Below are 20,016 nucleotides of genomic sequence, written 5' to 3' on the forward strand. Positions count from 1 at the left end.
GATAATGAAGACAGAAACTTTTTATAACCTGGATATACCTATTCAAACTAACTATGCACACCAAAACGCCTCTCATGGAGATATGTAGGAGTAATTTCACAGCTGATAAAAACAATGATATACGCTTCGAAGTCGACTTGTAATTACATCCACAGCCGGCAAGTTCCATCCGCGCCTGCACTGACACACCATGGTTCTCTGGGATGCCAATCGATATCCAAGACACCCAGCTCGCCAGTGATCTTGTGTCCCTTGAGGACCTTGAGGGGTACGATGGTGGCATTGCTGAGCATGTCGCCCGTAACACTACCGTGGAAGATCTGGAGGGAACCGTCGTCACTAGCATCAGCAAACAGGGGATAGCGGCCGCCAGGGTGAAATTTAACAGCACGGATAGCCTTGCGATGATAGCGGAGCGTCTTGTAAGGGCGCTGAGACAGTTCGAGATCGTGCCATAACAGACGGCGATCGTATGATCCAACGATAAGATTGTCACCTCCCGAAGCAGTGGACGATGTGGGATGGATGTCGAAGGAGGAAATCCAGCGGGCACCTGGTTGCAGGATCTTCACGAGCAGCTGGCGGGAAAGGTCATATGCACGGATGGAACGTTGGTTGGCAACGAAAAGGATCGGTTTAGAGGGGTGGAAGTGCGCGGCCTGGGGAGAGCCACCACCCTTAATACGCCGGCGGAAGGGATATTGTGTCAAGTGCTTGGAGAGAGTATGGATGGCAATGGCCACAGAAGCCGGCGTGGATGATCCAGGGCATACAGTGACGAAGTAATCACCGCGACGATGCCATGAAAGAGACTTGGCGATGTAGCGAAGTGGAATAATGGCGCAGACTCCAGATTCCTGGAGTGACGATGATGGACGAATCCATTTGGGCGGATTGTTCTTCTTGTTGGCTTCCGCAGGGGTAAGAGCAGGGACTGAGGCAGCGTGTCCCCAACCCGCGTCCAGAATGTCCAAACTAGCTTTCTCAACTTCTGGGTCAACAATGGGAGGCACCGCAAGGTAGATATCATCTCCAGCCGCAGCAGCCAGGATAAGAGCGTCCTTGCCTGGTCTCCAGCGGACAACATTGACAGGATCTTCCTCGCTCAGCTTGACGCTCCACAGCTGGCGACCCGTAAGAAGCTCCCAAACACGGACAGTTCCGTCATCACCAGCAGTAGCTAGCCAAAGGCCAGATGGGTCGACAGCCAGAGAGCGAACGCGGCCCTTATGACCTCTAAACACAGTAGCACAGGCGGTGGGGAACGGTTTCAATTCTTCTGGGCTCGGAAGTTTAGGCAGGAGACTTTCGGGGTCGATGTTCAACTTGCTTCTGCGAACTCTAGGGGCCAGGTAGAGATCAAGGCAACGTTCGAATTTCTCCTTGACAAAATTTTCGTAACCAGGAACCCTGCGGAGAGAACCGAAATCGTTAGGAAGGAACTCCTGCTCCCGGTCCTCGGGATCAGCTTCCTCCCAGGCCTTCCGTTCCTTCTTATCGGGCAGATACTCAGGGGGCGGGTGGTAACTCTCCTCATAACCAGGAGGCGGGAGTTTCGGCGCGGGAATATGCATGATATGATCCGGTCGTTCAGCTTCGTCGGCCCAGAGGTCATAGTTGATGACATTGTCCTCCTCCTTATCCTCCTCGGTTGGGGGCTTAAATGGCAAGATCCGGCCCTCTCGAATGGCCTTTACGATCTTCATGACCCGCTTCGCTTCGTGCTTCGAAGGAACAAACCGTCGTTTGGGTTCCGGCGCTGCACTCAAAGGCATAATCTCCTGCTGACTAGTGAACCATTCAACCGTAGGTTCATATGGATTGTAGCCTTCTTCGGGAATCTCGTTCATTTGCACTTTGCGCAGCAGCTCCAACTCATCCTGGCTCAGCTCTAAAGGCTTGCCGGTGGAAGGGTCAGTTAGACCCGTCCAACCCTTGGGGATCTCAATGCTGTCGAGAAGTGCATCCAGAGCCTCGCCCTTCGCCGGACGCAAGATCTTCTTTCCGTTGATATCGTATCCAATGTGGGGATACTGATCGTAGAAGGACAAAGGGATATCGCCGATGGTGTTCGAATTTTCCTCAACATCAGAATATTCTGAGTTATCATCCGGGTTGATCTCGTCGTAGATGAATCGATCATTCCCGTTCGCATCCTTTTCAATGCGGAAGTCCAATTCTTCTTCCTCGCTGGAACTTTCAGCATCCTCCGCTATTTCACCAGATTTATCGGTCGTGGTGACAGACTTCTTCTTGACTGCATCTTCTCCATCCGACGGAATTTCGTCACTATCAAGTTCCTCATCGTCCTCATCATCTTCACTGAACTCGTCGACTAATTCGATCTCCGAATCACTGTCATCTTCATCGCTCGACAGATCGTTTGCGTTGTCCGAAAGCGCGCCATCGAGATTGTCTGCGTTCAACTCATCCCCAGAGAAAACACCTGCTTCCTCTTCGACATCGCGGGTAACCGCCTTGCGCTTCTTTGAAGCTTTGGAAGCATTCATCTTGGCGAAGCAGTGCGGTGTCCTTCCAACTGAACAACTTTCGATGCTCTGCTATTTGCTTCCGACCTCTTTTTTTTTTCTTCTCTATTTTTACTTTATCCGAGATTGGAGCTGACCGCCCACGTGACACACCGCTTCCATTGCCTCATCTTATCGATCCCCACCATTTCTCTATCAATCAATATTCTTATATGACCACCCATGAACTCTTGTGTATTGCTTGATGTTATGATTGTCATTGTCTAGCTCAATTAGATCCATCTCCTGGTGATATCATTACTATCTCACTTACGCTGTTCAGTATGCAGTTCGATAGTCTTGAGTGGAATCAACCTTTCTCTGCAACTACTAGTGATCGAGGCGCCGCCTCAGTGCCGCCTTTGAAAAGACATGCAGCTTGTGATGAGTGCCGTATGTATTCCAATCATAAGGAGTTACATTCTTCGTGGGCTGACAAATCTTCCGTAGGAAAACGAAAATTAAAATGCTCCGGTGAGGCTACAGGCTGTAGTCGTTGCCTCAAGCAATCTCTTGTTTGCCATTATTCATTACAGAAGCAAATGGGCCGGCCACCGAAAAAGCGAATGCGCGAGGACAATGATGAATCAATATATGGGACAGCAGACCAGGCATTATGGAGCGACATGGATGATTCAACTCGGATCTCCTCAGAAGCCGCGGCAGTGTCCGAAGCCTTACATCTGTTTTCCCCAGTGTACACGGTTCCTATGCGAATGCCGCAGCCCATTCCCAACTTGTTATCTACTGACGATAGTCACAATCACCTATGGCGACTGGATCATGGTAGACTGCTGAATCCTGTTCCTGCGACAAGCGGCCCCTGGCCTGATTTTTCCAGCGTCTCTGCCGCAACGGCCTGTCCGTTTGCAATCCAGTCAGGCTTGAGTCAGATGAACACTCCCCCTCTATCGCCCCCTAGCACAGATATTAGTAACAGCTCTCCATGCACTTGCCTCTCATATCTTTATTTATGTCTCAGCCATCTTGCGTCACTTGCCCCCTTTCCGATATCCCAACACACCTTATGTTCGTTATGCATCGCGGCCAAAACAGCTCGCGCCGTGATCCAATGTGACGTCTGTCCCACAAGTTTTGCTTCAGCAATGCAAAACGTCATGTTCACCGGGACGCTTCTAAATGTCATGGCGGATGCCTGGTTGCGCGTGTCGATGACCGATGCTGAGGAACTTTGCAAATCAGCGGCACCGCCGGCTTATGTGGCCGCTCTGGTGCAAAATTCGTCGAATCTCTCGGAAAGCTGGAAGGAGTGGCTGCGACAAACCGTTAGGAATGCTATCACGGGTGGCTCTGTTGATCCTGCTGGCCAGGTCAAATGCTCGGATTCGCCCACGCTGATGTCTCTTGTTGAGGAAATGGAGGCGCGCCAACATCGGTGGCATCAGTCTCGAGCGGCCGAATCCCCCGATCAGTCCACTTCTTCCTCCCCGCCCAACCTTGATGACCGTCAGGAAGGGGATATGCTCTGTCTTCGTGTGCTTCGAAATGTCAGAGACGTCATTGACAAGTTTGAGTTTGCGCCTCATGAATACCCAGAGAGTTCAATTTGAACATGAGGGATGATATCAATGCCTTCGACAGACTCGGTGCCGGGTCTAGACGCGACCTGCAGTAATTCACACGGGTGTAATGGTTTGACTTTTGGACATCTTTACAATAGTATTCAGTGCGATATACCAGCTGAGACGAGCATGTTATGAATAACGCCTATCATTCTCATCTATGTACAGTAGTTTTGTGCCCTAAATGGGTTTGTAAATCCCAACCAGAGCTGATGTTTTACTATCATCGTATATGCCAATCTTATTCACCATATTGCTCAGTCTTCTCCATTCTAATCGTAGATACCTCAACTCCGAGAATATTTGGTACAGTGTCAACAGGTCATTAAAGTTAAGGGAAAGCCGTACTCATACACGGAAGAGTCATTGAAGATAAATGCAAAAGATGGTCGCGATCAGAGGTATGACGGTGATAAATCTATTCATCCTCATCATCATCGACAATGTAACGATTCTTCTTTCGTACGGGTGGTGTTCCGGCAGCTGTCTCTGAGTTGTGCGGCTCCGGCACTGGTCGCTTTTCCTTCGTTGTTTTACGTGCAGGGACATCCTCTTCTTCTTCGCCCTCCGCATCCATGTCATCATCTTCCAAGATGTCCTCGTCTTCATCGTCATCGACGATCTCAGGCTCTTCGTCACTGCCGACAAGGAAGCCATCGTCTTCGTCGTATTCATCCTCCCTTGTTCGTCCGCGGCGATCGTAATCTTCCTCGTCGTCGGTGTAGATTTCACCGCGGCGGTTGGGCTTGCGCGGCTTGCGCGCCCGTGGTCTGGTGGTGAGTAGGCCATCGTCATCCTCCAACCCACCGACGGTCAGGCCGGCACCGCCTGAGCGGTGAGAGAACCCGATGCGACGGCCCCGATCGAGTTCCCTATCCGCCAGCTGTTGGCGACGGCGCGCGGCTTTGAGTTTCTCGCGCTCTGCCATTTCTGCCTGTCTTTTGGCCAACTCAGGATCCTCCTTCACCTCGATAACTGGCGCGGATCCATCTGCTGTCTTCTTGCTGCCACGAGCAGCCGCGGCCAACGATTCTTGCAGACGCTGCACTGCATCATCGGTTTCCACGGTAGTAGGGAGAACAGTAAGACCATGGGTAAGGTGTGAGGTCAATCGGAAGACGGATGAGGTTTCGGCAGCCGCACCTAGATATACATGCGAGTCGAGTTTGCTGTCGTATTCGCCTGCCTTGTTGATGGGGGCCAGTGGCTTGGTGGATATTCTGTACTGTTCCTTTGGTGCCGATGCCAACTGTAGGGTCAAGGATCCGTCTTCCCATTGAATAATTCTCGCGTTCGACTGAAGGAGGGACTCGTCGTTCGGATCGTGGCGCCAGCAGAGCGATGTTGCTGCCGTAGAGAACGGAGGCGCAACGTATGTTTCCGGACTGAATTCCTCCGTCTCAAACGATAGGAAATTGGGCACTGGCATAGTGAAGACCTGCACGGTGGGAATCAGTCATATGAACCCCAAATTCGACGCGGAATCCGCTGAGACATACCTCGCCATTCGAAGTCACTGGCTCAGGCGCCCGGCCTAAGCTCAAATCCATGATGTTCACAGTCTCCTGATAATCCCCTTCCACATTATCTTCGTCCATACGATCTCCAGCTCTGTCATAGCGATCAATGTCATCTCCTGAATCGAGCTCCTCGTCCTCAAGTGTTCTCTGGGGCCGACTAGTATTAGGTCAGTATCGAAGACAGCTCATGGAATGAAGTCATGCTGTATGTACCTATCGTCGCCAAAGCCGCCGTCTGAACCATCTGATCCGAAGAGATCGGCGTCATCATCACCATTCAGATTTCCTGCATCAGATCCAAATGGGCTCTGGTCGCGCACAGCCGGGGTGTTACTGCGATCGCTGCCGATAGGACTCCCAGGTTGATCAGCAGCCGTAGCCCGTGCTGGACGGCGAACTACATCTTCATCAGAAGATGACATTCTCGGCGAGGGATGAAAGTGTTCTTGACAACGGCAGTGTAAAGAGATGGATGGATGTATTGTAAACGTGCTGGATTGATTCGCTGGGATAAAACCAAACGTATCTCCTTCCAAGAAGCGCAGTCCTGTAGGGGATCAAAATAGTAAGCTCTGCAGGCGCAATCGGTGCCAACCAGCAGAGTCGTCGTGCCAGCTGCGGGAGCTTTCATCGGGAGAAACAATATCACGCAGATGGATTAACTATCTCCAGCAGGAAGCGAAGGATGATCCGTTCCGAGCCCAACGTAGCCTAGCGGCGGGAGTAGCTCCACAGGGGCAGACCGATAGAGGAGATCAACAACTGGAGAATCTCGCAAGTCACAGACAGCATTTCTTCTTCTTTCTGTCCCTGGTGTGCTCTGTTCTGTTTAATTTTCAGTCGCTTTTCAGCTCTATATCATCTGACTCCAGTACTCACGATGGCGACCTTTTTCCAGAGTGTGTAAGTGTTCGCTTGGACCCTCGTTGACTTCTCCTATACATCCCCCATTCACACTGTCCCCTGAAATCCCAATAGCACAGCAGCAGAATGATCAGACTCGGGGCTGCAGATGCGCACAAAGCGGGATTCTTCTGCACCATGGCCTGCATGGTTTTTTTATTCCTTTGATCTTTTTTTGTACCACCTCTATCCAGATTTGGCCTTTTGGTTTCTCTTTTTGCCCCTCATCTGGAGTTGCGGACTGGCTTGCTGACTTGGGTATACTTCTAGTCGCCAAGGGTTTGGCAGAGGAGGTAACAACAAGAACAACAACAACAACAACAATAATAACGCTCCGAAGATGAACAGCGGAAACTCTACTCAGTCTTCTGCCTCTCAGAACGCCCAGGTGGCTCATTCACCCAGCTCTCCCTCGTTTCCTCCGAGCATGGACAGCCCCGCACCTTACGACCCCGATGCTCCCAAATACTTCTTCCAGGAGAAATATGCCCCGCTGAATGTGAAGGGAAACTTTTTGACACTGTGTGCTTGCCCGAAGAATGTGGAACTTGGAGAATGGTTGGCTCATCAGAGTAAGCGGCTCTTATGTACCCTGCTTTCGAGGGCTTGCCAGTGCTGACGGTTCATACTTATGCAGTTGTTGAGCAATATCGCCTACTTCACGGCATGCTTCAGGTGATCCAGGAGGTCAACAGCGTCAATGGACTGCCTATCTGCAACGAAAACACCTGTCCGACTATGTCTGCTGGTCGGTACGTAACGAGCAATATATCACGAAATCAAAGTATCGAGTCGTCGCTAACCCCTTTTTGCCCCCTCAGTTTAACCTACACTTGGCTTGTAGACGGGCGTGCTGCCAAGATTTCTGCACCGAAGTTTATCAATCGAGTCGAAAAGTGGATAGTCAGCAAGATTCATGATCCTGTCATGTTTCCCACTGACAAGGTCACTGGCACCCCTGATACCTTTGCCCTGCATGAGGTTTCAAACGCCAACCCTTCCAGCCCCGATGCGAACATGGCTGGCGAAGAATGGATTGGAAAGTCTAGCGGCTTCCCCCAGACCTTCTACAAGGACTGCCAGGGCATCATGAAACAGATGTTCCGTTGCTATGCCCATCTCTATCACGCCCACTGGCTGAATCCATTCTGGCACATCAACAAACATGACATCCTCAACATGTGCTTCGTCCATTTCGTCACCGTCGCCAAGTACTACAAGCTGGTTTCCGATAAGGAGATGGAGCCCATGCAACCCCTGATTGACTTGTTCATCAAGCAACAGCGCATCCCCCAGGAGGCGCTTGCAGGCGGCCACTGGGGCCAGGCGAGCTCTAGCTGAGCTAGAGGATGTGTTTTCTAACTTTAAGCAAGCGTTGAGCCGCCTGTCTTCTGACCTGGTGTTGGGACTGGCATTTTCATCCTACGGCCATGCGTTCTAACTTTTTGCATTTCAGGGCACCTTGTCCCTCTCGGATGCCCTCATTCACCGAGTGATATGACCAGAAAACTTTTTTTTTTTTAACTATTTTCCCTTTGGGCGTTTTTGCATTTGATGTGAATATTTTCCGAGCCCCATTTCGATTACCTGAACACTGCTAGGCCACCTACTACCATCCTTATCTATCCGGTATAGCCGCCACGTCACAGTGATAAATTTTCCTTGAGGGCAAACTGATTCATGACTTTGTCATGAGGCTTTACTGGTGTCACTTATGTTTGGTAGACTGGTAGCTTATGATATACGGAGTAGAATTGCATTAACCAGCTAGGATGGGAGAATGGGAGATAAATAGCAAATGATCCACTTCCCCTGGTTTCAAAATGGGATTTCTGGCAACGGTGCTCTTGGCAGGGACTCATGTGGCAAGCCAATGGAGTAGTCCAAACCAGGCCCTGAGTCTAGATACCAGACAATCATAATAACTTGGTTCCAGTATCTAAGTTTCCTTCTCGTGGAAACTGGATTTTTTCCCTCCAGGATCAATTACTGATCCATGCAGTAATGGTCGCTTCGGCATCTAGCAGCAAGTGATGCCAAATCTGTAGTTATATGAGTGGCTTGAGATCACTCTTCTCCCAGGATAAATATCGCTTGCATGCAAGCAGGCAGAGAATGAACCGTTCCCAGGAATAGCGCTTGTCGTGGAGTAATCTGGCTGAGGACATGGGAGATTCACAGATAGACACCTTCTTCATTGTCGGCCTGTGTATCCTGTGGTCCTCGACTTGTATCCTGCTGTTCTGTGTTCCTGTCCCCCTCCGCCATTCCGTTAACAACAGGCTGAGATGCCGGTGTCGCTGATGATTGATCTCCGTCCGTCTTGGTATCCGCTCCGTTGAGCAGCTCTTCAATCCACGGTTCGCCTCGGCGCTCAATTTCAGACTTCAATAACCCAAGCCTCTCAGTCATGTTGGTTATGACGCCCTCGTTCTCAGCGATGTACCCTTCCAGTTCTCGCTTGTCGCTCTCCGACTCACAGGACTCGTTGATGAATTCTGTGAGCTCTGAGTTTGAGCGGTGCAGATGTGCGATGGAATTTCTGATCTCCAGCACTTTTGCGTAGACGGCGGAGAGGGGTAATTCCTTGATGGCCTCGGCGAAGGCTTCGAGGGTGATAGGACGGGGTTCATCAGACATTTTGGGTGCACAGTTTCTATAGGACTAATTCCGATATTTGGTCGACGCAAGGGATATCTGCTCTTTACGGTATTCATGAGAGTATCCAGGATCAAGATGATTGTTGTGTCATCGTCATCTCGGAGCCAGTGTCGATCTATCGTTATCTTCACGTGATTTTTATATAGAATCAAAGTTGAGCTTCTTTCATCTGCCGATGACCTCCTCCTTGTGATTACTTGAGATAAATGCATGTCTTTTTTCATTTTCTCTGGAGTATTTCATCTGTACTAATCGACAAGTTCCTCTGAACTTCAGGCTAGGCGCTAGGAAAGGTTGGTGGGATGTTTACGCTCATCTTATCCACTATCAAGACACGCTCCGCACTGATATATATATATAGAAGACGATTATGTGGACATGTGGCCACCAGCACTACCAACCAGTTGACTGCGCACATTCTTCCTCTCAGCACAGGTCAGAGATTTATTTCACATAAGAATCCCGGTTTCCGATTGCATACTCAAGCTTCAAGAAGTGGTTCCAGGTTGAAAAATTGAATCCGAACCTTATCGTTCCATGTGGCTCGGATTAACTGATAGACCGCTCGGAGATCGGCTTTGTATATCGCATCCAGACTCGGGATTCTTTTTGAACATTCCCAGGACTCCGCTGGTTTTCCTCTTATTGTCATCATTTTGTCTTCGTGCAGAAGGGCCTCGCCTTCAAGTCGCAAGACATGAGCAATGCGCTCTGCGTAGCATGGCGGACACCATGCTCAGGGCTTGTTCCGTCAAGCCTGCTCCCATCAAAACCTACGCTGTTCCGCTCCATACTCTGTGATCTCCGCATTTCGCCCTCATGCCACTCATATAGCTCAGTCAGGCGATATTTATACACTTTCGACCGCGCTTCCCTAAGAATACCACCCCCGGCCATCCTTCGTTCCAATCAAACCGTCCCAGCGACTATAAATCGGTCTTTCACCACATCCGTTTCTCTACTGTCCCAGTCTACTCCCCCGGTTGAACATGGGGCTCCACCTCGTCCCCAGGCCTTCACCACGGCCGAGATCAAAGGAATCTTCGGACCCCGAGTGAAGATCTCCACTGAAATGGGAAACCGAGTTCTTGCCGTCTTACACGGCAGACGTGTTTCCGGTACACTCGACCTCGATCTTCCCAAGGACATAATCCGCGCCGTGAGCGCGTCCAGTCGTGATGTTGCTCTGGAGTGGCTGCGTGAAGCCTTCCCGCTCGACGAAGATGCTGCTATTCTCCGCCGTATCGAACGAGAAGAACTCGAAGAGCAACAGAAGCTCATTCGACGAGCGGAAGAGCTGGGCCTCTATAAGCCGCAGAGTGGTACTTTCGGTGCTGAGCTGGGCGAACAGAACGATCCCTACGGTAAGAGTGTCTTGAAGGAAATACGGGAGGAGAACGAAGCGCGACTTCTGGCGGAACAAGAAAGAAAGCGGCAGGAGTGGCTGGAAGGTGAACAGGAGGATCGCGAGAGACTGAAGCGCCACATCGAGAAGAATACGTCTCTTCAGAAGTTCGAGGATGCATCTGCCCTGGAGGGTAAGTCAAGCAATGCTCGAGTCACCTGTGTTCTCGGATATACTGACTTTTTGATTCCCAGTACGAGAACGCGCAGATCCTACCGAACGTCCTGTGCTCGCATGGGTCCAAAAGCACCATTTGCAAGCAACAGAGTGGGATATGGACGTGTCCAAAATGACCACCGTAAGTCATCCGTCTGGTAATGGATTCATTGAGCAAGGACTGATTTCTGTTGCGCAGGCTCGTCGCATCCTCCCCAGTCTCGCAGTCACTCTTCTTGTCCTCGGCCTCAGCTACTTCTACGCAGTGAACTATGAACCCCCAGCGAAGGGCGACCGCATGTGGCCCGATATTCCTCCAGCGGCTGCAACAGTTCTGGCTATCATCGGCGGGAACCTTGCTATCTACCTCTTGTGGTGCCTGCCACCGGCATGGCGGCTGCTCAATCGCTACTTCATCAATGTCGCTGCAAGACCTCAGCCCATCAGTATCGTGGGAAGTGTGTTTAGCCACCAACAAGTGCAGCATCTCGGTGTGAACATGCTCATGCTATGGTTTATCGGAACACGACGTGAGTAATCAGTTGGTTCTATGTATTGTCTTTACGATGCTGATCTTGTCACAGTTCATGATGACATTGGGCGCGGTCAGTTCCTGGGTCTGTATATGGCTGCGGGTGCTTTTGGTTCCATGGCCTCTCTCACAGTCCATGTACTACTCGGAAACCTGATGACCACTTCTCTTGGAGCTAGCGGGGCTATCTCTGGCATTGTCGCAGCATGGTGCCTGCTTCACAGCGAGTACGTATTAGCTTTGCTCCCGTTTTGGATACAATAATTCACACAAGACAACAAAAACAACAACAAGCGACTGACTGATTACCTTACTTAACAGAGAAAAATTCACCATCTTCTTCCTCCCACACGAATGGCACGAGGTCATATCCGTGAAAGGATGGATTCTCCTGGCCGGCCTTATCGCCTTCGAAACCTTCAATCTCGTATCTCGATACCGGGTTGCCAGACTTGACCACTGGGCCCATCTCGGCGGATACCTTGTTGGCGGTGTATGGGCCACGGCCTGGAAACGCGAGCATGACAGGAAGCGCCGCGAGAACCGGCCTTGGCTTCAACGGGTCTTGTCTGAATGAGCTGGACTTAATGAACCGTGTATTATATGCATATGCTACACATTGTCTCATGTAATTGACTGCTATCTCCCCGGTTTTCATCAATACGGGTGTTCCTGTTAGTATTTTGTATAGAGTTGTTCTGTTTGGGTCAACGAGTATCTCTCCTTTTGTTGTCCTTGCATAGAATAAGGATCTCATCTTCGACGTGAATAAGGAACTAGATAGATCCTTTGACACCAAACCTTGTTTTCGCTCTGGTGCTTCTAAAAGTCTTGTGTCATTGAGCGCATGGTCAATAAAGGAGATGCATATAGAAACTGCAGCTTTATTCTGCTTAGAGATTTGATCTGAATGGCTTGTGTGTGTTCCCACATCTCAAAAAAACAATAGCGCAGTTGATCTTTCATCGTGGATCTCTCCTTTGAGTATCTGCATCAAGACGAGGCCAGACGATATCTGGATAACAGAATGTAGACAAAGATACATGATTACCCTTAGTCTCACACATAGCCCAAAAGGAAATACCGCAAGCTTGATGGCTGTTTTGAAAGCTCCGAAACATCCTAAACTCACTCTGTCTTTGTGTGTTTGTGTGTTTGTCTCTTGAGTCCTGCCCAGGGGAGCCTGGGGCAGAACACCGCAAAGATTCAGTGAAAGTCTCACACAGCATCCGGACCTGCAATGCCTCACCTCACTATCTGGATCATGTTACGCAAGATCACATCTTACAGATCTATTTGTAGATTAAGCTCTCTGCGCATGAGGTATAGATGTAGTGAGTCTTTTTTAGTCTGGCATCATAAATCCGGGGTTAACCAGTTTGATAACTTATGCACCTCCCTCCCCCCTAAGGCGATTGAAAGATGTCATTCACAAAGGTACGCGTAGAACCCACCCCGGATGTCTTGATCTGGATAAAAGACCTCTCTTCTGCTGTTGTCCCTGGCAGACTTTTCACCACGCTAGCGCATGCTCTTGTCTTCGTCCTTCACTGTGTACCCAGCCCCTTCTCCTCTCTCTCTCACCTCTCTTTTCTCTTCCTCACCTTCTCATATCTTTCATCGTTCTTCTCTCTTTCTCTGCATCGTTTGCTGTGTTCGATCACTACCATCTTTCTCCGTAATCTCAAGCACCAGAGCTTCTTTTAGTCCTATCACAGCTGGCACAGTATTCTCTTCTCTTTCCAAGACTTTCGTCATATTTTCGACCGCGACTCGACTTTTCCACTTATCCCAACACGACCTTCGAGGCCCAGGGTGACAGATTCGTCTTCCTGCTTCTGAGACTCCAACAGAGGGCAACCTGCTCCCTAGGCGAGTCTCACCGATCCCACTAATGCCTTTCAAAGTGAACTATCCCAGGAAGGCCCGCAGAGTCAACCTTCGCGGATTCTTCAGGATGGCCAGGAGCGAGCCTGCGATGTCCACCGCGGACGAGGCCCTCGCAGGAGGTGACCTTGAGATGACCGACGACGTGGCTTCGGACCCTGGTCAGACTTCAACTCAGCGCCATGTGCAAGCTGGTCAAGACCAGATGATTAGGATGCCATCGGGGGATGAGACTCAGACTGCACATGCACTGGTGCCAGGAATCTTGTCGGGTCCTCTACCTCAGCAGGTGACGGCAGACACTGAGATGGTCCTGAATGAACCGCCTATCTACAATGTCAAGCATCCGTTAGGAATCGTTGACTACCATCTGTATCTTGCTTGCATCGAAAAGGGAAAAGATGCCACGGTGAGACGCAACAGCTTGTACTTGTACGACGGCACAGATTGTGAGCCAGTCGCGTACCACAATCTCTTTGAAGATGAAATATACACCGCCAATGGATCTGGCAGTCGGCCCCAGCTGCTATTCGCCGTCCTGCCAATTGCAGACAAGGGTGCCAACTTCAGCGGGAAACACTATGTTCTGTGCTATGATTGGCGACTCAGAACGTTTCTTGCTCGGAGTTTCAACTGGCTTCCTGGTGATATCCGTGACATCTGGGCGGTTTGGAGCGAGGGTCTGACTGTGTATACCATCACGATCCCGCGATTGTTCAGCCTTCTGCAGCTTGTCTTCCTACAGCGCAAAGGCAAAGCTGGCGAAGGCATCCTCAGTTCCAGTCCTCTTTGTCGAAGCCTCCAGGTGAGCGACGATCCCGGCATGGAGATGGTCATCGCCACCCTCTTCATCCAGTTTGCCGAGGATTTCGTCGACGTGATCTTCATTCAGGAGGATTGGCACAAGCAGAAATTCCGGCACCAACTCAACAAATATGAAGACCAGTGCCGGCGGGTGCTGCAGTGCGCGTCTTACCGGGCGTGGTTTGCGATTCGCTCCGATGCATCGATGGGGGAAAAATACAGCCACAAGGATGACTTCAAACGATTCATCAACGACTTGTACACGTTTGAACAATCGGAGGAGGAGATTGCCGCTCTGATGCAGACTGATGTATCTCCTGACACCGAATGGCCAGCTCCAAGCCTCGAAGCCTGCGAGCTGATCCGGAACCAGATCCGAGAACAGCGACGCGAAGCTGCGGCCGAAAGTCTGGAGAAATTGTTTGCCATACCGGACGATCTTCCCACAATGGAATCGCCGGGTCAAGCATTCGAAAGGATGATGACGAAAGCGGGCGAAAACCCGACACCTGCTGCGTCCTACCCCCCTGGTGCTCCCAGAACCCCATCGCCCCGATTCCGCCATAGATCGACTATGCAGGAATGCTTGAGCCCCGGTTCCCCCGGCATCGTGTGTGAGGCAGAAGAGGACCATGATGGGTTTGAAGTCACTGAATATCATAAAATACCTCTGGAGCTCCTCTTGCGCCGCACACTTGATCTTCTCAAAGAGCGCCCCGAGTTGGATTCCTTCAACAACCGAGGACGGTTCGGAACCCTCTACACTGATATTGGGATCTGCGTGCGCAAGAAGTCCACCGATAAGCTCGCGCTGGCGCCACCCTTGGGGTATGAGAATGATAGCTGGAAGTTGACGGTGCAATCAGAGTCTGAGCCACAGACTGATGGAGAAGCTGATCAGCCCCGTCGCCTCCTCCCAGCCCCTCGGATCGACTAGGAATCATCTTGTTATGCGTTCAATGTCATTTGGAGGCACGCCCCCTTTCCCAAGGCGTCAGATATGCCTGTCTGATCCATGTTTTCCACTCCCTCTGCGTGGTTAGTTTCCTTTGTTGAGCTTGTTTTATTTTGTTTTCATCTGCCCTTGATCTTTTGATATGTTTTCCTTTTGCCCCTGGAGTTATTGATTACCTGGAGTTGTTGATGGCTTGCCTCCCTGCACCTTTTGTTAGAGTAAGATACCCCCCTGATGTTTCTCCTTGCACCTTGCCTCTGATGATTGTATTTTGTTATTGCACTCGTTTATGACTGTTGTTGTTTTCATGCCTTTTCCCCCTTGGCCCCCTTTGTCTCACCCAAGCAAAAAGAACAAACATCCTTTTGGGGCTTGATTCACCCCCGATGTGGTCGGTATACCTGCCGGCCTCTGCAACATGCGTCGAGATTTTCAGAATCATTTGCATGAAGATTGTTGGGAAACAGGAGTCCGACTTCTTTCTTGACGATTTGGTCAGAGTATATGTCTGAGTGATTGGGACCGGAAACTTCCGATTCGACCTTTGAAGAGATACAGCCAGAGAAGAAGGAGAAGAAAAAAAAAAAAGGAAAGAAAAAACCCAAGATTGTGAACGAGGATGATGGAAAGATGATGGATCGAAGGATAACTGAGATGAACGATCGGAAAACACAAGGGGGACACACCAAGGCCATCTGGCCATCATACATCACTGGTGATGAAGATGGAGTCATTTATGGCATGCCGGCATGCCATACGACAATGGTTACTTGAAGCTGGGGAAAAACGCGGAGGTCCATGGCCTAGCTAGGCGGATGTAGACCACCATGAATGGAACCACTTGTCCTTGTTGCTTACACTTGTTTTGTTAATCATAGCCTGCATGAAAACTGTAGGCGATCAGGAATCGAGGAGAACAGAAAAAGGAGATGAATTCCGATGCCTAGTAGTCTGATGTCTGGCCGCGATGGTGGTAGACCAGAGTGGTGGCCCATTGTGCTACGGATGGGACGTCAGAGATCTGTTGGGGTCTGGAGGAATTTGTGCTGTACTGCTGTTGATGCACGACCAAGGGGTCAGCCATTAGAGATGACTTGAGGTGTTCAATGCGTCGAGCCACAGCTTCAGAGGAGTTCTGCTAGAAATCAGATTCATCCAGCCACATCCACATCCATCGTGTAGGTAATGATATAGTCGTATTCGTGTTGTATTGGCAATGCTCATACATACCTGTACGGAGTACGTGTTTTGTACCTGAGAGGCTGAGAGCCTGAGACAGAAGGAAGCAGAGAATGTGGCACTTCAAACTTGTGGCTGGGGAGTGGAGCTATCTGAGCATGAATCCCCACTCCACGGTCAGCTTATCTTGGCTTGCGGTATCTATTGGTTGATGGTAATAAAGTCCCCACCCGCCATTCCGGACTTGAGCTTTCAGTGGTTCAGCCGAATATTGCGAACTTAAACTAGTCTCGTTTATCCTCCTCATTCCCACTTTTCCACCGATTCATCGAGGAACAAGACAGATGAACATATTGACTATTGAGTCCTATTTACTAGATATCATATGAATGAGGACTACACAACAAAGACAGATACAATAACAGACATCATGTCAAGTTGACCATATACCAAGCAGAAAGAAGGGTTTGCGATCTATGTAAAGCATGAACGAGAGATCGTGTATCTCGCCAAGATCAAACATCGTAGGTACCTACACAGTAGTACCTGTACGGTGTACCAACTACCAAGTACTAATTCCTCCAGCCCTGTAGCCAAGCCCTACATCATCTGAGGTCTTGTTATTTGTTAGATTGTTACCTAGGTAGTACCACGGTAGGGGGGGGCCTTAGGCCAGAAATAGGTACTTGTCGAACTATCATCAGCATCATCATCATCATTATCACAATATATAAAAAAATTAAAAAAAAAGAAGAGCAATCTACGATTCATCCGCTCCTTAGGCATTAATAATAGCTCTCCTGCTGTTCGATTTCTCTCTTTCTTCTTTACGCTCTCATTCCCTCTATCCCATTTGATCTTCATCGCCTGGAGTCCTGAGAGTCCTGCAATCCCCCCTTCGCTTGCGCGTTCGCAACCTGAAGAAACCCTGGTCGCTGGAATACCTTAATAATAATCATAATAAAATCAACCGCCTCCCCTGGCCCTGCTCTCCCTCATTTTATTGCTATCTATCTTCCAACTATCTTTCTTTCTTTTTTTGATTCTCACTGATTTCTTATACTTATCTGACTTGATACCCTTTTGCGATCTCACTTTTCCTTTATTTTGACTTGGTTCGCCGGCTCCAATCGGACAGTCGGCGACCTCTCTGTTATATCCCCCCCCTTTGTGTTGTTTAATACTCCAAATAAGCTTGTGATCTCCGTTTTGGTGTGCACGTCATGGCTCAGTACTCCGGCCAGACAGAGCTGGGTGAGTTCCAGCTGCTTCCCATATATCCTCTTCCACGACAATTGCTAATGACCTGTTGATATCAATCCAGGCGCTGTTCCCAATGGCCAAATGTCCACTACCGATGCGCAAATCAGCGTGGTCTGCGGGCCCCTACTCAACTTCAAGAATATGGCCGTGACCCCGTCGTCGTCCCTCTGGTACGGAAGCGTTCTGATTGTGACCAAACCTGGTCAAAGACAACCGCAGCTCCTCTTACGACAAATTGGCCCGGTGGGAGGCAATGCGCCGCTCACGGACGACCAATCCGCCCGCCAGCCTGTGGCATTTGACGGCTTGCGCCTCTACGAGGATCCGCAAAAAGCGTTCTGGCGCTTCTCTATCGTGGTTCCCTTGGAATCGTACGAAGCGCGCTGGCAGTATGATATCCCGGGTTTCCAGTATGCGGACACCGACGAAGTTCTCGCTCCCTGGAGCTTTGTGGTCCCCTCTATGAACCAGTCCATGCGCCTCATGTTCCATTCCTGTAACGGCTTCTCCGTTGGCACCGATATGAACGCCTGGTTGGGCCCGAATCTATGGAATGATGTTATGCGCGTCCACGCGCAGAAACCCTTCCATGCCATGATCGGTGGTGGCGACCAAATCTATAACGATGGAATCCGTGTGGATGGTCCCCTGAAGGAATGGACGTCGATCTCGAACCCCCACAAGAGACGTGCGCACAACTTTGATAACTCCCTCCGAGCCCGATGCGATGACTATTACTATGCCAACTATATTCGATGGTACTCCACCGAGCCGTTCAAGACCGCCAACGCTCGCATTCCTCAGATCAATATCTGGGATGACCACGACATCATTGACGGCTTTGGCTCGTACACGGACCACTTCATGCGCTGCGCGGTCTTTCGCGGCATCGGTGGGGTAGCGTTCAAGTATTACTGCCTCTTTCAGCATCATATAGCACCGCCCAAATCGACCTTTACTACGGATGCCCCGCAAACCATGCAAGCGATCAATGGCACCGCAGGCGCAGACCCGCGTCAACTGGAGAACACGTTTGTACTCGAAAATCAGCCGGAGGACGACAGCTGGATTGTTGGGAAGACTCCGGGGCCGTACGTCGAGGAGAGGAGTCGAAATCTGTACATGCGTCTCGGGAAGCGAATCGCTTTCATCGGTGTCGATGCACGTACCGAACGTACCCGCCACCAGGTCAATTACCCGGAAACCTACGATCTCATTTTCTCTCGGCTCGAGCGCGAGGTGGCTGCCGCCAACGGTGATGTCAAGCATCTGGTGGTGCTGCTCGGTGTCCCCATTGCTTATCCCCGCCTGGCGTGGTTGGAGAACATCTTGAGTTCACCCATGATTGCGCCAATCCGTTTACTGAACAAGCGATTCGGCTTCGCAGGGGGCCTGTTCAACCAATTTGACGGCCAGGTGGATTTGCTGGATGACTTGGACGACCATTACACTGCTCGCCAGCACAAGAAAGAGCGGAGGATCTTCATCCAACGTCTGCAGGATTTCGCCATGGCCAATTCGATTCGTGTGACCATCCTCGGCGGAGATGTACATCTTGCTGCCGTCGGGCGGTTCTATTCAAACCCTAAGCTTGGCGTCCAGAGTGAGAACGATCCCCGATTCATTGTGAATATCGTCAGTAGCGCAATCACCAACAAGCCGCCTCCCAAGGCAGTTGCCAATCTGCTTGCTCGGAGGAACAAGATCCATCATATGGATCCAAATACTGACGAGACACTCATGGCTTTCTTCGACAAGCAACCTGGAGGCATAGAGAAGAGTGCCTCGTGGAATAAAGTGACCATGCCCTCGAGAAATTACGCGTGCATCACCGAGGTCGACACCCCGCTGATGAACGGCGGTGCTGCCACTGGAGACCCGCCGTTGCCTATACCAAAGGATGGTCACTCGCCCCTCCACAAGGGCGAGGCTGAGGCAGGCTCTACTCACTCCGCTGCAGATGGGGTTACCAGCAACAGCAGCATGCACGGCGGCTTAGACGTAGCCATCCGCGTAGAAATCGACCCCAAGAACACAGAAGGCGCCGCCGAGGGCTATGGTTTCAGCAGTAAGTCATAATCCCAACCATCGGGGTTGATCGTTCGTCAGACGCAGATTGGCTGATACCTTACCCATGATCCAGTTCCTCCCTTGATATATGTCGCACAGCAGAACCAATCCCGACCAAGCTCTCGCCATGCGCATTCTTTGCGTGCTCATTCCCTTCGGCCAAGCTCTGCACGTTCTGCAGCTGATCGGCCTCATACTGCGGTCCACTAAGCTTTGGCTAGTCTGCAGGATACAATCTACTACAAACAATCATATTCCCCCCAAGTTTTGATATTGTGGGAATCATTTTAAATTCTTTATTTTCTTGGCTTTCTTCCCCTTTTTGAAAATGATGTATATTGTATAATGTATGTATATCCAGGGAGCTTTTCCCTCTGACCGTGAGATATAACTTTTGAATGACTGCGAAGGCAGAATGGAAGTCCTTGAATAGGGAGTGATTTCGTCTCCTCCACACAACTTCATCCTTCATCCTTCATCCTTCATCCATCAACCACTTTTGTCATCCTTAAACTGGAATGGTGTTTGTTATTATCTCTTCCTTCATCATCTGACGATTTCTTTTCTCCT

The 20,016-nt window shown here is 50.2% G+C and overlaps 8 protein-coding genes across 8 annotated transcripts, besides 4 other annotated features; 5 read left to right on the plus strand and 3 right to left on the minus strand.

Annotated features, from left to right (window-relative positions):
* Positions 1 to 143: 143 nt before the first annotated feature.
* On the minus strand, positions 144 to 2,510 carry erb1 (ribosome biogenesis protein ERB1; the record flags this gene model as incomplete). The annotated part of the gene is made up of 1 exon (XM_001269335.1): positions 144 to 2,510. The coding sequence occupies one exon, from the start codon at positions 2,508 to 2,510 to the stop codon at positions 144 to 146; it is 2,367 nt and encodes a 788-aa protein (XP_001269336.1).
* Positions 2,511 to 2,812: 302 nt separating this feature from the next.
* On the plus strand, positions 2,813 to 4,099 carry ACLA_026280 (Zn(II)2Cys6 transcription factor rglT; the record flags this gene model as incomplete). Its single annotated transcript, XM_001269336.1, has 2 exons — positions 2,813 to 2,921; positions 2,979 to 4,099. 2 exons carry the CDS (start codon positions 2,813 to 2,815, stop codon positions 4,097 to 4,099), a joined length of 1,230 nt encoding a protein of 409 aa, XP_001269337.1.
* A 430-nt stretch (positions 4,100 to 4,529) lies between these two features.
* Positions 4,530 to 6,053, minus strand: ACLA_026290 (Paf1-complex subunit LEO1; the record flags this gene model as incomplete). The annotated part of the gene is made up of 3 exons (XM_001269337.1): positions 4,530 to 5,549; positions 5,611 to 5,788; positions 5,845 to 6,053. The coding sequence occupies 3 exons, from the start codon at positions 6,051 to 6,053 to the stop codon at positions 4,530 to 4,532; spliced, it is 1,407 nt and encodes a 468-aa protein (XP_001269338.1).
* A 458-nt stretch (positions 6,054 to 6,511) lies between these two features.
* Positions 6,512 to 7,875, plus strand: ACLA_026300 (Mob1/phocein family protein; the record flags this gene model as incomplete). The annotated part of the gene is made up of 4 exons (XM_001269338.1): positions 6,512 to 6,534; positions 6,805 to 7,106; positions 7,172 to 7,286; positions 7,356 to 7,875. The coding sequence occupies 4 exons, from the start codon at positions 6,512 to 6,514 to the stop codon at positions 7,873 to 7,875; spliced, it is 960 nt and encodes a 319-aa protein (XP_001269339.1).
* Positions 6,830 to 6,865: a microsatellite.
* Positions 7,876 to 8,709: 834 nt separating the features above from the next.
* Positions 8,710 to 9,174, minus strand: ACLA_026310 (uncharacterized protein; the record flags this gene model as incomplete). Its single annotated transcript, XM_001269339.1, has 1 exon — positions 8,710 to 9,174. One exon carries the CDS (start codon positions 9,172 to 9,174, stop codon positions 8,710 to 8,712), a length of 465 nt encoding a protein of 154 aa, XP_001269340.1.
* A 718-nt stretch (positions 9,175 to 9,892) lies between these two features.
* ACLA_026320 (rhomboid protease PCP1) lies at positions 9,893 to 11,865 on the plus strand (the record flags this gene model as incomplete). Its single annotated transcript, XM_001269340.1, has 5 exons — positions 9,893 to 10,733; positions 10,795 to 10,898; positions 10,956 to 11,286; positions 11,341 to 11,515; positions 11,610 to 11,865. 5 exons carry the CDS (start codon positions 9,893 to 9,895, stop codon positions 11,863 to 11,865), a joined length of 1,707 nt encoding a protein of 568 aa, XP_001269341.1.
* A 1,317-nt stretch (positions 11,866 to 13,182) lies between these two features.
* ACLA_026330 (uncharacterized protein) lies at positions 13,183 to 14,916 on the plus strand (the record flags this gene model as incomplete). The annotated part of the gene is made up of 1 exon (XM_001269341.1): positions 13,183 to 14,916. One exon carries the CDS (start codon positions 13,183 to 13,185, stop codon positions 14,914 to 14,916), a length of 1,734 nt encoding a protein of 577 aa, XP_001269342.1.
* A 580-nt stretch (positions 14,917 to 15,496) lies between these two features.
* Positions 15,497 to 15,533: a repeat region.
* Positions 15,534 to 16,809: 1,276 nt separating this feature from the next.
* Positions 16,810 to 16,837: a microsatellite.
* Positions 16,838 to 17,336: 499 nt separating this feature from the next.
* On the plus strand, positions 17,337 to 19,656 carry ACLA_026340 (uncharacterized protein; the record flags this gene model as incomplete). The annotated part of the gene is made up of 3 exons (XM_001269342.1): positions 17,337 to 17,367; positions 17,438 to 19,444; positions 19,520 to 19,656. The coding sequence occupies 3 exons, from the start codon at positions 17,337 to 17,339 to the stop codon at positions 19,654 to 19,656; spliced, it is 2,175 nt and encodes a 724-aa protein (XP_001269343.1).
* Positions 19,657 to 19,905: 249 nt separating this feature from the next.
* Positions 19,906 to 19,933: a microsatellite.
* Positions 19,934 to 20,016: the final 83 nt, after the last annotated feature.

Source organism: Aspergillus clavatus, genomic scaffold, assembly GCF_000002715.2.
Source record: "Aspergillus clavatus NRRL 1 1099423829805 genomic scaffold, whole genome shotgun sequence".
NCBI classification, from domain to species: domain Eukaryota; kingdom Fungi; phylum Ascomycota; class Eurotiomycetes; order Eurotiales; family Aspergillaceae; genus Aspergillus; species Aspergillus clavatus.